This window comes from Hipposideros armiger, unplaced genomic scaffold (genome assembly GCF_001890085.2).
Source record: "Hipposideros armiger isolate ML-2016 unplaced genomic scaffold, ASM189008v1 scaffold_180, whole genome shotgun sequence".
Lineage (NCBI taxonomy): Eukaryota > Metazoa > Chordata > Mammalia > Chiroptera > Hipposideridae > Hipposideros > Hipposideros armiger.
Window position 1 is genome coordinate 767,448 of NW_017731530.1, and position 17,799 is coordinate 785,246.

A 17,799-nucleotide genomic window follows, 5' to 3' on the forward strand; every position below is an offset into this window, starting at 1 on the left:
ACATTCTACTATACTATTTCTTCCATGTAAGATGGAATAAGCACCAGTTTTATCAGAGCTATGGGTCAAATAAATATTCGTGGGCTGGCCTACTGGCCTCTTTAGTTATCACTTATGCATAAGTAGGTGAAGCCTGTATTTATAGCTCTATCCTCAGGAGAGGATGTTTTTGTTTGTTTATTTGTTTGTTTTCCTGTCAGCCAGACATCTTTTAATGCTTCTCCTGTTACTTAAAACTAAATATTATAAACTCAACTCTTTTACTCCCATCAAAACTTCTTTAAGGATAGGAGTCCCGCTGCTCTAGCCCCAGGTTCTCAAGTCTTCCCACCCCAGGAGATGAAGACATGAATGAGCAAGACTGCAAATGTGCCCAGTCCTTGTCACTGTCTGAATGTAGCCACAAAAGTGACTCTGGGCAAGAGCTGCTCAGCTGAGCTCAGGCAGCCCCCAGAACTGCGAGAGACAATAAAATTTTGACTTTTTTTAAAAAACGAAAACTTCTTTTAATACCTAGCTTTCTTTCACTATTAATGGCAGCATTATTCTTCCAGTTTCGAAAACTAAAGCTATTTTCAATCCAGTTCTCCTTCCCTTGTTACCCATTTGCAGTTCATTTCTACATTCTGCCAATTTCAATCAGTGCTATTTCCTGGAAATGCATATCCCTGCTGTTCTATAATTATGGACTCAGTCAAGGCCTCACCCAACAAACTAGTCTCTCTAACACTGATGCAGGCTAGCCTTCTTTTCCTTCTAGCAAACTAGGAAGAATTTTCTCTCCAACTTTTTATCATGTGACCAGCTCTCAAACCATTTAATAGCTGCTGTTATCCCCAGCCTCAACTACTCTCCCCACCTTCTCCAGCCACATAAGTCATCTTTAAATCACATACTCGAAACAAAGGGTCTGAGACCAAGAGTTGTCAACAGCCCAAAAGTCACCACTCCAGTTCCTTTTCTTCTAAGGTTAGTTTGTGAACCAACATGTACACATGAAGTCAGGCTTGTGAGGTAAGTTCCTGGGTTTTCCAGCCACGTAGTTTTGTGTTCAGATTATCATTCTTATGAAGGCTTGCTCACAAGTTGACACAGTTGATTGAAAGGGTACCCTGGTGCTTGTGCAAAGGAATTGGGACCAATTTAGCATTCTAGGGCTTAGAAAAACCCTGCATTGTTACAGCATAATGTGATGCTGTTATTATAGTAAGATTTTCTATACTATAAAATCTTTAGTAAGACTTTCATAAATAAAAATAGAACGTTTTAAGTATGTTGTCTCTTATTTTTACCAATATCTGTAAGTTTTAACAAAATTTTAAAATGCAACATTGCCTTGTAGTCTTGTTATGCATGACCACAGACAGCAGATTTTATTTCTTAAGTGTTCTTTAAAAAAATAAAACTTTAGTAAATATAGCATTTCTGAAAAAACTTTTCAATAACTTACACTGAGATAACTAAAATGTTATGTGGGTTTAAGCTGAATATTTAAAAATAACAGACATTTCCTATTTTTCAAATTTGTAATGAAAATATAGAATTAAAATACATAAAAATTTTAATGTTTTAATATTTCATACTCATAAAATTAAACAATTAGCCATTTTTCAGAAATTAAAATTCCTTAAACTTATTTCTGAAGAAATCTACTTAATACTCTGTACATGTTCCATAAAATCTCAAAAGAGCATGTTTTAAAGTTGTGTAAACAAAATAACTGGTGCCCTCGTTATTCAAGAGTTCTACCACTTGCCCATTTTAGAGATAATTATTTTTTTTTACCTGGCCACACTTCAGGGCCAAAGAGAATTTAGTTTAAGTTTCGATTTAAAATCCCATCTCTAAATGATTCCTTATAAATCAACGAAGAACATGAAAAATTAGGGAATGTCACTGAAAACTGCAAAACAGACAGTGACACATCTAGATTCCTGAAACATAAAGTATAGAGGTTTTATAGCTGTCAGAAGCCAGGAGACAGTTGACAGAACTATACAGGTCAATAAAAATAATTGTGATGAGATTTGCAGATGTACTCATCTCTTTTCCACCTCCAGCCCGATGACTAGAAAGGATAGAGGCGAAAGCACAAAGCCAGCCCCATTCTTAGGCGTACGTTACATGATTTTCTGCAGCGCTAGTCCGTTCAATTTGCATTTAAGGGTAGAAAGAATGCCATCATGAAAATATTTCCCAACATACATATTTCTCTACTTGATGGATGTAGTCAAAACAGTAATAAATGATCAATACAAACAGCATAATGGCATAAAGAATATTTCAAAGAAATACCTTGAAGCTTTATTATTCTAGAGAGCCATGAGGGAAGCAATGGAGTTGACTTCTTAGAGGCAATTAAGCTCCTTACAAATAGACTGAAAAACAAACATCTAAATAGCTAAAGGTATAGAAATATTTAAGCACAGGATGGAAATATTTGAGCACAGGATGGAAATATTTATCCACCCTGTCAATATTTTTCTTGAAGTTTTTCTGTTTACATGAGCCTATGAGAAACCATCTATACTCAACACCAATAATGGGGAGAGGGGAAAGAGGGTGTGAAAAAGTTGATTTTATAAATTTAAGCCAAAACTTTATCTTTTGTCTCAAAATTTATAGAGGAATAACTGAAAAACTGTCTCTAGTGGATGATGCTTTATAATCAATTATTTGCAAGTCTGCAAATCAAGTCCCCCTTTTTTTTAAAAAAACATGTTTCTCCTGTAGTAAGAATGGCCTTGCAAATTCCTGGCAGCAAGTCAGCAGCAAATTCCTTGCAAGGAACAGTGGCCATGATGCTGTCTCTAGCTGAGTGCTCCTTGTCTTAGACAATTCTGGCAAACTTCAGAGCCTGGGGTACGGTGTGTAGCACCATGGTATGTGACAGCGTGTAAGTGTATGCTCCCAGGAGTGTATGTCATATATTAACTCCACCAGAGTCTGCCAAATCTCTCCTGCCCCCCCTCCCCACTTGCTGCCTCCAATTTCCTTACCATATTCTCAACATGCCCTGGGAATGATGTTGTATAGTAATGAAGAAACACAAAACTATGATGAATATAACACTCGAGATGGATTTGATATGAGCACTTCTCTAGGTTTGGATGTTAGCACCACTCGATGGGAACATGTAAATAGCCTGGCTTAGATGGCTCATCAGATCCAGGCACACTACACTGGCAGAGTCTAGGGTATCTGACTGAAGCCCACAGCTATAAATCAGCTCTGTGTCAGAATATACATTTGCATGGAAAGCATACTTTCAGACAATCATTTCAAAGTCTGACCTAAACCTGTTTTCAATCTATCTTAAGTGCCGATTCAAATAATCTTTCAAAGTCTCAAACCCAAAGATGATCCAAGTTTTTGCTTAGACAGAACAAGCTTCAAGTTGTAAAAATGGGCATACCTGAACTCTCTTCAGAGACCTCAAAATCTGAAATACTCTCAGACGACTTTTTGTCCTAAATCTTAAGAAATAACTTAGGGCAGGATTTCCCCTCCCATATTCCCCAAACGTTTTTCTCTCTGCTAGTTTGAATCTGTCCAAAAAGCCAAACCTATTGTAAATATGAAAGAGAGGTCTGGTACCATTCATATGGATACTGAGGTTAGGAGCATATATGGGACAAGCGTTCTAGCAGCAACTTAAATCCTAACTTTTAAGAAATAGAAAATAAAGTGGATCTAAAGCAGTACAACCTCTGCTCTAAAACCACTAACATTAAGTGAAGATAAACATACATGAATAAATATTTAAAAAGTACTTAAACACTATGACATACTGGTATATAGGTACAATTTTCTGAACACCTTAACTCAAAGGTAATTTTTAGCAATCATGGAAGGAAAATTAAAGAATAGTGATGTGACTAACTAACCTCCAAAGAGATCCACTTCAGCAGTGACAGCAGTAATAGTTGTAGTAGTTGAGGCAGAAGCTGAAGCAGTTGCAATTTCAGCAGTTGTAGTAGGAGGGGTAGGTTCTGGTGCAAATGGGTCTGAAATCTGAGCTTCCGAGGGAACAGAGGAAAGTGCAGCCAAAGAATCTATGTTGCACCAGAGATGGAGAAAAATAGGAGAAGAAAAAGGAAAGGACAAAAGATATACCAGGAGCCAAATGATCAAAATGAGGACAGTTATTAAGATACAGAGGTCTCTTAACACAAAAGTTTAAAATAAAGCTTTACTCACCCTCTCCCAAAAGGTCTATCCATGTCCATTATGTGTCAGCATTTGAAGAAATAAGAGATAAAGCTGAAACATTCAACCACACCAATCTCCAAGCAGAGTGAGATACTAACTGAAGAAATCTTAGCTTTCTGGACCATTTGCAATAAAAAAATAAATGCATAGTCATCCCTCTGTATCTGTGGGTTCCACATCCATGGATTCAACCAACCACGGGTCCAATTTATTTGGAAAAAAAGTTACATTATTGCTGATATGTAATATGTAGTTAGGGCTACCATGGTTACATCTGTACTGAACATGTACAGAGTTTTTTCTTGTCATTATTCACTAAAAACAACTATTTCCATAGCATTTACATTGTATTGGATAGTATATGTAATCTAAAGATGATTTAAAATATATGGGAGGATATGCATAGGTGATATGCAAATACTCCCCAATTTTATATAAGGGACTTGAGCATCTGCAGATTTTGGTATTCAAGGGGGTCCTATAACCAATGCCTTGTGGATAATGAGGGATGACTGTATTATCTATTATTATCTTGGAACTTTTGAGCTGGAAGGGACCTTAGAGATCCTCTATGCCAAATTTCCGATATCACAGATGGGAAAATTGAGAGCAAGGGAGGTCAAGATACTTACCGTAAGTCCGGTCTACACCATTTTGACAAACTCTATTTATTTCTTACCAGATTTACCATTTCATCTGCTTTGATTGATTTCTCTATACTATAAATGTCAATTCTGAAAAAACTGTAGTTAACCAAACTTTATTGATCTTTTTTATTTGATTTACTACTGAAGTCTATAATAAGTGAAGGCTTTACCATAGCTATAATGTGATGTAGAACATACAAAACAGTCAAAGAAATGAATGCAAGTTTAAGGGTTAGAAAAAAAGAAACCCTAACCTAAACCATTTTCTTCTTCATAAGTTTCACATTATCAGATGTTCTTAAATTCAATATATAATCTTAACTTTTAAAACATTATGTGATTAACACATGAGAATTATTTTAAAGGTAAATGTGACACATTATACAACATCAAAACTTTTTGGCCCTTCTAGGGCCAGCATTCCATTGTGGGGTTCATACTTTCTTAGTGCTCAACAGCGAGATTACAGCTAGCAACCTAAATAAAAAGCCGAGGAGGGATTATCTTTAACTATACTATGACTTTCGTTTAAACATTTAGCATGTCTAATGATTCTTTTACCCTCAGTCACATAATACACCTCAGGTTCATGGTTGAAGTCATGAATATTATTGGAAATTTACTTTAATCACAAAAAAATTTACCAGACTCACTAGAAAGGAATTTTTTTTCTAAGTCTTAAAAACTAATGAGAACTCAGTAAACCAAAAGTTCTAGAAGACATTTAAAAAACTAAGAGACATAAATTTGACATTAAAAATAATCACATTCATTTAATTGTGTATTTGGCAAACCCAATATTATGTAAAGCCCTCTACAGGTATACTAAGATAATCAAGGCTCTTCCTAACCAAATCTTACCTATTTCATAACAGCATTAGCATATTATAGCACATGGTTGGTTACTTGACATTAAAAACAGTTCTGAAATTTTAGAATGTATACCTAGTAAATAGCAGGCAAAAAAAGGATCTATGTTGACTAGAGGCTAGGGTATATTCTGCTGCTAGGTGGCCAGGTCCCAAATCCTACAGAACAGAAGGTCTTTCCAATAATTCTTCAACAGTAACTGGGTCAATACAAGTATTACTCCACAGTCACACTTCCTAAAAATATTAATTAGAAAGCAAAGTGAGTCATCTAGCCAGATAGACCTGGCTTCTCTCTTCTACAGGCATGTGTGGTACCCTCCCTAGCCCTGCCCTTATCAATAGCTATTTTAAGCTGCAATGTGACATAGCCAAAGAGCTCAGAGTAATGTGATTTAACCATTTCCAGACCTTCTATTGTCTATGATACGGAATGACAGCTTATGTCATACATTTGGTAAGTGAGGAAAAAAAAGACTTACTATGTGTACTAGAAGGAGAGAGAAATAAAGAGATTTTAAAAGAGAAGTATACAAGATTAAAATATTAGTTCCTTGCTTTTGACTAGTGTTTTGTTTAGCTGGATGGTGTTGAGACTTCCTGCAATGATATGATGGAAGATGAAAATAAAATTTCCTAGGAAATTGTGTGATAATTAAGTCTATTGGTAGATGGTTGATGTTGAAAAACTTTTTCCACTACTGGAAACCACAGGGTTTAGTCTCCAAAATCTTAGTTTTCTAGATGAACTATAACTTATGTTACTTATTCCCTGTTTTACATAAATTTTTCTCTACTACAAATGAAAGTCCCTATTTTAGGATGATAGGGACAGTTATTAAATATTTCTCAAAACTGCCACTTTTTGTAAAGAATTAAACTATACAAAAAACCTACAGCAGCAGAGTTCATATGTAAGTAGAACATAATTGGAGCTGTTTTTACATTATAAAAATTGGTAGAAAATATTTATTATAATTGAGGAAACAGAAGTACAACTAAATTAACAAGGAAATTTATATTCTGCAGTGAGATGTAGATAAACTTTTGTGTTATTATGATTAACTGTGTTAATATATTTAAGCACTCATTCATAATAGCAAATAATAACTAACATTTAACTCAAATTATAATTTCATTATTGAACTGTGAATTTCAAAGCTCCTATAAATCTCTCGGTGTTTGTGTACATGTGTGTTTGCATATTTGCATGTGTATGAAAACAGACTATAAATATGTTCCTAGATTTAATTAACAAGAAAATGGTAATATGGGTTGCAAAAACTGCTTATACTGTAGCTAATATTCCACATGGAAGCTACTAAAGTCATATGATCATATAATATTGATGAGCCTTCAAATGTATGTTGATAATTTCTATTAGGTCTATTAATTCTAATAAAACCCTAGCAGTAATTTCATGTTTCCCAAAAAGTAGAAATTTCACTCTAAGCATTTATAATAAGAAATTATCTGTTTTCCCACTTCTAAGATACACAAAAATACCACACATGCACTCACTTGTTTGTGCTTAGAGATTAATTTATTATGACCAAAAAAATGCTCTCCCCATTATGGGTCTAAAAGTAGGAATTTTAAACACATTTTGTATTCTTTTAAAAATGTTCATTATTAGTGCACAGGATGCCAAATATTATATGCCTTATTTAAATTAAATTTACTAAAATAAGCATCTCCTAAAATTTGGTTGTTTTACACCAACAAGAAAAATTAATATAATTTACAAAATATCCCTTAGAATGGCAGTACTTACCAGTACCTAAACCTTTAAAAGAACTACATAAAGACCTGAAGTGGTGATGGTCTTTGGGAAATGAAATCTTACTATGGTTAGAGTCAGATAAGAAGATCCAAATAGGTCCAAAAAGTTTTAAAGTTTGTATTTTACTGTCTAGTTATACAAAATTCAAATATGCTTCAATAATAGAAGCAGTCTGATCTTATCAAACAAGATTGAGAATGTGATTTGGTTTTATTTTTCTGCTTAGTCAAATGAACCAAAATGTATTTGTTACAATTTAGCATCATCTTTAATCACCACCATGTATCTGTAGGATAAATGCATACTGAAGGTAACTATTATACCAGTTTACTCCAATTTCTTAAGGTTTATAATTTTTACTATTTTGCTTAGAAATCTTATTTGTTGGTGTTTTTCTCCCCCGCTGACTTTGCTACTACTATGCAATACTGCATTTGTAGATGTTTTGTTGAGACAGAAGACTAACACTGTTTAATCATGAAAAAGTGACCATGAGGCCCTAAGTCAAGGTTTCTGCTAGTCTAAGGTGCTCTACACTATTAGGAAAAAAAAAAAAAGTGCCAACAGATTAGAAAAAGAAAAGCACCTTTTTCTCCAGGATGTGGAAGGCTCTCAGCTTGGCTAGCATGAAGCAGGTTGGATACGAGCCCCTCCCGTACTGCCTTTGAGCATCAACATCAGACAGCCCTGGCTGAAACCACATTATTCTGCTTTCTTCTCTACCCACTGATATCGCTATGTTTCAATAATCAATAGTTACTTATTTCTAATAAGACTGAAATGTATTATAATAAAATTGATTATTAGAACTTATTCCTCACAAATATTATGTTTCAGTAAAAAGTACTTGGAGACAAAGATGAATAAAAATGTTATACTATAATTTAAAAAGTGTTCACCTAGGTTTTTCTTTTGTAAATGAAAAAGGGGCTCTGTAATAAATCAGTGATCGAAAGTAACCTCACAAGGTGATCTGATCATAGATTCCTAACTGAGCAGGTCATGGTGGGTAGTCAGCTCTCTGCCTATAACTTCTTTAGTAAAAGGTTTATCTTTGCCTTAAGCAAACCCTGTCCATTGTTCTTGTGTATCTAGGTTAGTGCACCTTTGTAATGCCAGAGCAATCCCCTTTTTCAGACCCCTCAGAGGCAGTAACCACCCTCAAGGTAGCACATAATCTTGTTAACTATCTTGTACTCTAATCATAGAGATTTCCCTGCCTTGCTTTCTCCTACCTTCATGTAATCTTCCTTATGATCCCTTCAGAATTCCAAATGTGTAAAAGAAACTGCAAAATTAACATTCTTGGGAGCATTTGAGATCTTGCTTCCTGGTATGTCATCAGTTTGACTCAAATAAACTCATAAAAATTCTGTACAGTTTTGGATGTTTCTTATGTCAACATTTCTTATTTGACATTCTTTTGATGCGGAAAGTAAAAAAAAAATGAGATAAAATTTCTCTTCAATTTCATGCTGGAGAATAAGGTTAAAGGAGATTGTTTGCAATTTCACTGTTCATTGAAGTCCTAACTAAATAACTAAATGTTTGGTAAGTTCTAAAAATTACAGCATGAAATTCATACTGATTTCAACAGCTGAATTACAGCATTAATACATTCATATATAACTGAAAAAAACTTATTTATAACCCCATAAATTTATAATTAACACTAAATTTTAAAACATAAAATTTCTATAGAAGTCATTTATATGAATTTTATGATGAAGAAAGTATGATTTAAAAATATGGATTTGAAGGATCTTAAATAGGAAAACATAAAACACTGTATTGTATAAGGTACTGTGCTAGTGAAAATAAAGTATTAGTAAATTGAAATAATCAAATATTTTTTTTAAAATGAAGCTCAAAATGAAAACATAATGAACCAGAAGAATGCCTTTCTAAAGTCTCTTCAGCATAATTTTCCTTTACCAACTAAAATTTAATAAAGTTAAATGAAGCCGAAAGAACAATTTTATTTAAAAAAATTGGTAGCTGTAGGCTTGGGAGTTGAACATTTCAACATAGGAATAGGTTTAAATATTTAAAATGGAAAAGTACCTTTATTTAAAATGCTCATATTTATTATAGTTAGCAACTTTATTTCAGAGCTGGTTATCTTTGTTTATTTTGTTACCAAAAAAAACTTAGAAATACAATCAAGAGATTATAGTACTTTGGATGTCACACTGACACACTGTTTACCAAGTCCACCCAAGGATTATTTAATTATCTAGGAGAATATAACTGCATTTGAATTTGCAATTTGTTAATTAAGGACTCTGAATCTGAAATGATATATAAAATTACAGATTTTGTCTGCTAGTGATGCAAATATTTTGTCTGGGAGAACAGATAACTTCAAGATACGATTTTTATTGCCCTATCAGACATTAACCAGTTTTGTATCTAACCAAGCATTTCTTTTCAAATGTCTATATATATACTCAGCTCCTCAAAATGTTCTTTGAATTAGCGTTATTATTTTATGTTTCCTCATCAGAAATAATGTCTTTTATCCGTGTTGTTTCTTCTCCCTCATAGCTTTATTGAGGTATAACTGACAAATAAGAATCGTATGTATTTAACATGCACACTGTGGTAGTTTGATATACTGTATGTTGTCGTGTATAAGGCACTCCCATGTATAATGTGCACCCATGTTTTTGGCCTAAACTTTCAGGGGAAAAAAATCTTTCATTTTAATTTTTTAATTCAAATTTATATTTGTTTACATTTAGGTACTTGTTTTTGTTTTGTTTTTTCGTATTATAAGGCATTTAGCACTTATTTTTTAATATAAGTAATTTTATGTGACAAATAATTACAATACACAAGAATAGATACAAGATACTAGAAATTTTATGTACCAGTAACAAATTTACAATACAAATTTTCCTTATCCTTTCATCTGTTGATAGAAATTTAGGTATTTCCGTATCTTGGCTATTGTGAAAAATGCTGCAATGAACATGAGAGTGCAACTATCTCATTTATTTAAATACTTATATATTATATCTATATCCATATGTATATATCCAGAAGTGGGATTGGTTAATTCAGTGGTAGTTCTATATTTTTGATTTCTTAAGGAATCTCCATACTGTTTTCCAAATGGCTGTACCAATTTACATGCCCATCAACAGTATACAAGTGTTCCCTTTGCTCCACAGCTTCACCAATACTTGTTATCTCTTGTCTTATTGAGAACAGCCATCCTAATAGGTGTGAGGTGATATATCACTGTGGTCTTGATTTGCATTTTCCTGATGATTAGTGATACTGAACACCTTTTCATATACCTGTATGTCTTCTATGGAAAATATCTATTCAGGTCCTTTTCCCATTTTTTTGAAACTGTTTTTACATTTTTTATTTTTAATTAAAGTTTATCGGGGTGACAATTGTTAGTAAAGTTACATAGGTTTCAGGTGTACAATTCTGTACTACATCATCTATATATCACATTGTGTGTTCACCACCCAGAGTCAGTTCTCCTTCCATCACCATGTATTTGAACCCCTTTACCCACTTCTGCCTTTCCCTCCCCCCGTTACCCTCTGGTAACCACTAAACTGTTGTCTGTGTCTATGAGTTTTTGTTTATTCATTTGTTTGTCTTGTTTCTTTGTTGTTTTCAATTTTATATACCACATGTCAGTGAAATCATATGGTTCCCAACTTTTCCTGTCTGACATATTTCGCTTAGCATTATAATCTCAAAATCCATCCATGTTGTCACAAATGGCACTATATCATCTTTATCATCTTTTCTGATCTTTGCCAATTTTTAATCAAGTTATTTGCTTCTTTGCTATTGAATTGAGTCTCATATATTTTGGTTATTAACTCCTTATTAGATAGATGGTGCCCAAATATTTTCTCCCATTCGTTAGGTTGCATTTTCATTATGTTGATTGTTTCCTTTGCTATGCAGAAGATTTTTAGTTTGATGTAGTTCCACTTGCTTATTTTTGCTTTTGTTGAGCGTGTTTTTGGTATCTTATCAAAACTTCATTGTAAGGGGCCAACTGAGGACTCAGTTGGTTAAGAGTTGGCTTAAGAGTGCGAGCTCTGAGCAATAGGGCCACTGGTTCAATTCCCACATGGGCCAGTGACGCTGCGCCTGAGGTGAGTTGAGCTGTCGCTGAGCTGCCAACAGGTGGCAGGATGGCTAAGCTGGTGTAACAACAAGATTGCCTGTTTGATGGTGGGCTACGCCCACCCACAACTAAGACTGAACTCAGCACCTTGAGATGAGATGCAGCCTGGATGGCTCAGTGGATAGAGCGTGTGTTTTTAACAAGGCTGCTGGTTCAACTCCCACATGGGATGGTGGCTACACCCTCCCGCAACTAAGATGGTACACAGCACCTTGAGCTTGGAGGCCACGAACTGCTGATGGGAAGCCAGATGGTGACTGGCGCCCTCCACAACGAAGACTGGAGCACAACAACTTGGCTGGTCCCCTTCCCCAATTCCCCAACACTGTTCTCCTCTCCCAATTCCCCAATAAAATCTTTAAAACAAAACAAAACAAAAAAACACTTCATTGCTGAGACAAATGTCTAGAAACTTTTTCCCTATGCTTTCTTCTAGTTTTATGGTTTAAGGTCTTATATTTAAGTTTTTATTCTACTTGAGTTAATTTTTGTGTATGGTGTAAGATAAGGTTCCAATTTCATTTTTTTTTGGCATGTGGATATCCAGTTTTCCCAACTCCATTTATTAAAGAGATTATCCTTTCCCTATCATGCATTCTTGGTGTTCTTGTCAAAGGTTAGTTACTGTATAAGTGTGGATTTATTTCTGGGCTCTATTCTCTTCCACTGATTGAACTGTCTGCTTTTATGTAAGTACCATAATGTTTTGAACTATAGCTTGAAATCTGGAAGTATCATGCCTCCAGCTTTGTTTTTTCTCAAGATTGCTTTGGCTATTTGGAATCTTTTGTGGCCTGTATGAATGATAGAATTATTTTTTCTATTTATAGACAAATGCAGAGATTGCATTGAATCTGTAGATTACTTTGGGTAGTATGAATACTTTAACAATGTTAATTCTTCTAATCCATGAATACAGGCTATTTTTCCATTTATTTGTGTCTTCCATTTCTTTCATCAATATTTTATAGTTTTAGCATACAGATCTTTCACATCTCTGGTTAAATTTATTCCTAAATATTTTATTCTTTTTAATACCATTGTAAATGGGATTGTTTTCTTCATTTCTTTTTCAGATAGTCTGTTGTTAGTGTATAGAAATGCAATTGATTTTCGTATGTTAATTTTGTATCTTTCAACGTTACTGAATTCATTCATTAGTTCTACTAGTTTTTTGGTGGGGCCTTTAAGTCTTTATACATATAAGTCATATAAGGGTTTTCTACACATATGTCATCTGAAGAGACAATTTTACTTCTTCCTTTCCAATTTGGATGACTTTTATTTCATTTTCTTGCCTAACTGCTCTGGCTAAGACTTTCAGTACTATGTTGAAAAGAAGTGGAGACAGTGGGCATCCTTGTCTTTGTCCTAATTTCAGAGGAAAACATTCTAGCTTTTTTCCATTGAATATGATAGCTGTGGGCTTGTCATATATGGCCTTAATTATGTTGGGGTACAATTCTTCTATACCTAATTTGTTGGGAGTTTTTATCATGAGAGAATGTTGAATTTTGTTAAATGTCTTTTCTGCAGTTACTGAGATGATATACTTTTTACCCTTCATATTTATGATGTGGTGTGTCGTGTTTATTGATTTGCATGTGTTGAACCATCTTTGCATCCCAGGGATAAATCCCACTTGATTATTGTGTATATCCTTCTAATGTATTGTGGAATTGGGTTTGTTAATATTTGCTGAGCATTTTTGTAGCTATGTTCATCACGGAGTGGCCTGTAATAGACTTTTCTGTAGTTTCCTTAACTTTCTTTTGTTGGGTAATACTAGCCTCAAAAAAATAAGTTTGGAAATATTTCCTCCTTTTCAATTTTTCTTGGACGGGTTTGAGAAGGACTGTCACTAATTCTTGTTTAAATGTTTGGTAGAGTTTACCTGTGAAGCTATCTTGTCATGGGTTTTTCTTTGTTGGGAAGTTTTGGATTACTGCTTCAATCTCCTTATTCATTATGATTCTGTTCAGATTTCTGTAATATTTCATCATCATTCTGTGTTGGTCAGCTCTATGTTTCTAGAAATTTATCCATTTCTTCCAGGTTATGCAATTTGATGGCATCTCATTGTTCATAGTAGTGTCTTATGATCCTTTGTATTTCTATGGTATCAGTTGTAACGTACTTATGATTTTATTTTGAGTCCTTGCTTTTTTTTTTCTTGGTTAGTCTAGCTAAAGGTTTGTCATTTTAAAAAATCTTTTTATTACTTTTAAAAAATTTTTTTAAAAAGATTTTTATTGGGGAATTGGGGGAAGGGGAACAGACAAGTTGCTGTCATTTTTGTTCTTCAGTCTAGTTGCGGAGGACGTTGCTTCACTGGCTCAAGTTGGCACCATAATTGCACTCTTCCTGGGCCAGGCAGATCAGTCGCAGGCTTCTGGATGGCTGCTCACGGTGGCTTGAGGGCTGCTCACAGTGGCTGCTGGCTACACATGGTAGCCCACAGCAACCCACTGCCACAGGGGCTGCAGCCTACGCCGTCGCTGGCAACTCACGGCAGCCCAGCTCCAGGTTGAGCTGTTGTTCAGCATCTTAACTGTAGAGGGCAGTGTCACTGGCCCTCATATGTGGGATCCGAACTGGGGCCCTCTGGCGTCCCAAGCCAGCTCCTAACCAACTGAGCCACAAAGCTGGCCCAAATCTTTTTATTTTTAAAAAACAACTCTTAGGGGCAGCCAAGTGGCTCAGTTGGTTAAGAGCTTGCTCAAGAGTGTGAGCTCTGAGCAACAGGGTCACCGGTTTGACTCCCGGCCCGAGCTGAGCTGCCAACAGGTGGCAGCTAAAAAAACAAAACAAAACAAAACTCTTAGTTTGATCTTTTCTATTGTCTTTCTAGTCTCCCTTTCATTTATTTGTGCTCAAATTTTTATCATTTCCTTTCTTTTGCTAACTTTGGACTAAGTTTGTTCTTCTAGTTCCTTCAGGTGTAAGGCTTGGTTGTTTGAAATCTTTCTTTTTCTTTTTCTTAAATGCCTAAATGTAGGCATTTATCACTATTAATTTCCCTCTTCGATCTGCTTTTGTGGCATCCCATAGGTTTTGGTATGTTGTGTTTCCATTTTCACTTCTCCCAAGATACTTTTTGATTTCTTTATTTCTTCTTAGACCCATTGGCTGGCCAGGAGTATGTTATTTAATTTCCACATATTTGTAAATTTTCCAATTTTCCTTCTGCTACTAGTTTCATACCATTGAGTTCTAAAAAGATATCTGATATGATTTTAATCTTCTTTAATACTGTTAAGATTCGTTTTGTGTTGTAACATCCTGGAGAATGTTATGTGCACACCGAGAAGAACATATACAGGTATACTCCACTTTTCAAAAGTTCACTTTTCACAACTCTGCTTTTACAAAATACCTACATTAGTCCTGTTTTTACTAACTGAAGGAAATCTGAAGAGGATTTTTGCTGTTACAAAAAAAGGTAAAAAGCAAAAATAGTGTTTAGCATTTGAGTATCCTTAAAGTTAATGCAAGCCTCCTGTAGGCAGCATATTGTTGGATCATGAATGACTCTTTTGATTGCAGAATTTAATCCATTTATATTTAAAGTAATTATTGATAGATAAAGGTTTTATTGCCATTTTATTGTTTTCTGTTTTGTAGTTCCTTTGTTCCATTCTTTCTCTCTTGTGGTCTTCCTTTTTGATTTGTTGATTTTTCTCAATGGTATGCTTTCTTTTCTCTTCATCTTTTAGAATCTATTAGAGGTTTTTTTTCTTTGTGTTTACCATGGGCTTACATAAAACATCTTATAACAGTCTATTCTAAGCTGATAATAATCTAACTTCAATCTCATATAAAAAATGTACACTTTTAGTCTTCTTCCCCCTTACATTTTATGCTTTGATGTCACACTTTACATCTTTTTATATATTAAAAAGTTATAGTAGTTTCAGTTATTTTTCTTTTGTCTTTTAACTTTTATGCCAGTTCAAGGTGATTTACCTACCATTATTACAGTATTAGAATATTATAAATTTGACTATATACTTATATATACCAGTACGTTTTATACTTTCATATATTTTCCTGTTGTTACTTAGCATCCTTATGTTTTAATATGAAGAGCTCCGTTTAGCATTTCTTGTAAGGAGATTTAGTGGAGATGAACTCCCTCAGCTCTTGTTTGTAGGAGAATGTCTCTCCTTCACTTCTGAAGGTCAGATTTACTTGCTATAGTACTCTAGGTTGGCAGTTATTTTCTTTCAGCACTTTGAATATATCATCCACTCCCTTCTGGCCTGCAAGGTTTCTGCTAATAAATGTGCTGATAGCCATACCAGGGTTCCCTGGTATCTAACAAGTGATTTCTGTTTCTTTTCTCAAAATTTTCACTTTGTCATTGATTTCTGACAATTTAATTAACACTGTGTCTTGGAGTAATCATCTTTGGGATGATCTTTCTTGGGAACTTTTGAACTTTATGAATGTAAATGTCCATATCCTGCCCATGACTTGGGAAGTTTTCAGCCATTATTTCCATAAATAAGCTTCCCCTTTCTCTCTTTCTTCTCCTTCTGGGACTCCCATAATGCATGTATTTGTTCATTTGATGGCATTCTATAGGTCCCATATGCTTTATTCATTCTTTTTCCTTTTAGCTCCTCTAAGTGGATATTTTATAATGATCTGTCCTTAAGTTTGCTAATGCTTTATTCTGTCTGATCGAGTCTGATGTTGAAACTTTCTTGAGTGCTTCAGTTCATTCATTGTATTTTGAAGCTCCAGGATTTCTGTTTGGTCCTTTTTTATGGTTTCTATTTCTTCATTAAACTCCTCATTTTGTTATTTTCTTGATTTCGCCTACTTGTCTATGTTCTCTTGCATATCATTGAGCTTTTTTAAGATTATCATTTTGAATTGTCAGCCAATTCATAGATCTCCATTTCTTTGGGGTAAGTTACTAGATCTTTATTAGTTTCCTTTGGTGGTGTCATGTTTGTTTGCCTGCTTCTCTGTGATCCATGTAGCCCTGCATTGGTATCTATACATTTGAAAAAGCAAACACCTCTTCCAGTCTTTAAAGACTGGTTTTGATAGGGAAAGACTTTCTCCTGTCAGGTTTTCTGGCTGATGCTATTGCCTCCAGGACTGCTGTTCAATGGGGATGGAGCTGGGTCATGTGGCTGTTGCTGGGTCTGCTGTGGGTCCTTGGCTGGTAGATCTATAAAAGGGGCTTGGGTGGGTATGCATCCTGCCTGATCAATGGGTGGGTGAGACTGCCTTCAGAACCTTGGTCGTTAGGGCTGGAGCTGGGACAAGGGTCCACTTCAGGGTCTGCAGTTAGGTACACCGATGGCAGGCTTGTTACCAGGTGCATGGATGGATGTGGTTCCTGCTGGGTCGCTAGGCAGACTAGACTAGCCCTAGACCACAGCTGAGTGTGTCTAAAGCTTAGTTAGAGGGCGTGTCTCCCATCAGGCCCTTGGGTGGGTAGGACTACTTCCTGACTGAGGTGGGAGGGGCTAGAGCTGAGTCACAGGACTGCTTCAGGATCTGAGGTTGGACAAAGGTCACTGGGCCTCTGGGGTCACAGACCAATGTTTATCCCACTGGATCCTTGGGCAGGCAGGACTGTTCCTGGGCCATGAATGAGATGGGCTGGAGCTGAGTCACAGGCCATTTCAGGGTCCATAGCTGAGATCAAGGTCAGCAGACTTATTACTCAAGGTATGGGCATACATGGCTCTCCTCTGGTCCCTTGGTGGATGCTGCTAGTGGCAGGACCAACGCCAAATAGGACTATAGGTGAGTCCATGGGGAGATGGTGGTAGTATCTCCAGGCCTGTAGCCAGTACCAAGGTTGGTAAGCCTCCCACCTAGGCATAGGCCAGTCTTCTCAAAACAACCCTCCTCAGTCTTGGGCTACACTGGGGTTTTGCAGCCTCCTATCAGGATCTCAATGGCCCCACAAAGGTACTTTTGTCCATGGGAGGTTGCCAAATTATTGTTGCTGTGGGGAGCTAAGATGGGGCACCTTCGATTCCACCATCTTGCTTATGTCACTTTATTTGTGTTGTTTCTATAATGAGTCATTTTTTAACTTAAAAACAAATTTATTTTGATAGTTTGATGCAGTAGGGCAAGGTATTAAAACCAGCT

At 35.5% G+C, this 17,799-nt stretch overlaps 1 protein-coding gene across 14 annotated transcripts in view; it reads right to left on the reverse strand.

The window, feature by feature from the left end:
* Positions 1-17,799, reverse strand: part of SNAP91 (synaptosome associated protein 91) — a 146,330-nt gene that overhangs the window by 36,861 nt on the left and 91,670 nt on the right. For all 14 annotated transcript variants that reach the window (XM_019652500.1, XM_019652510.1, XM_019652507.1 and 11 more), the window contains 2 exons: positions 4,201-4,215; positions 3,888-4,055 (listed from right to left, as the gene is read on the reverse strand). In XM_019652500.1, coding sequence (XP_019508045.1) covers positions 3,888-4,055; positions 4,201-4,215 — 183 coding nt within the window. The remainder of the gene's footprint in view (positions 1-3,887; positions 4,056-4,200; positions 4,216-17,799) is intronic.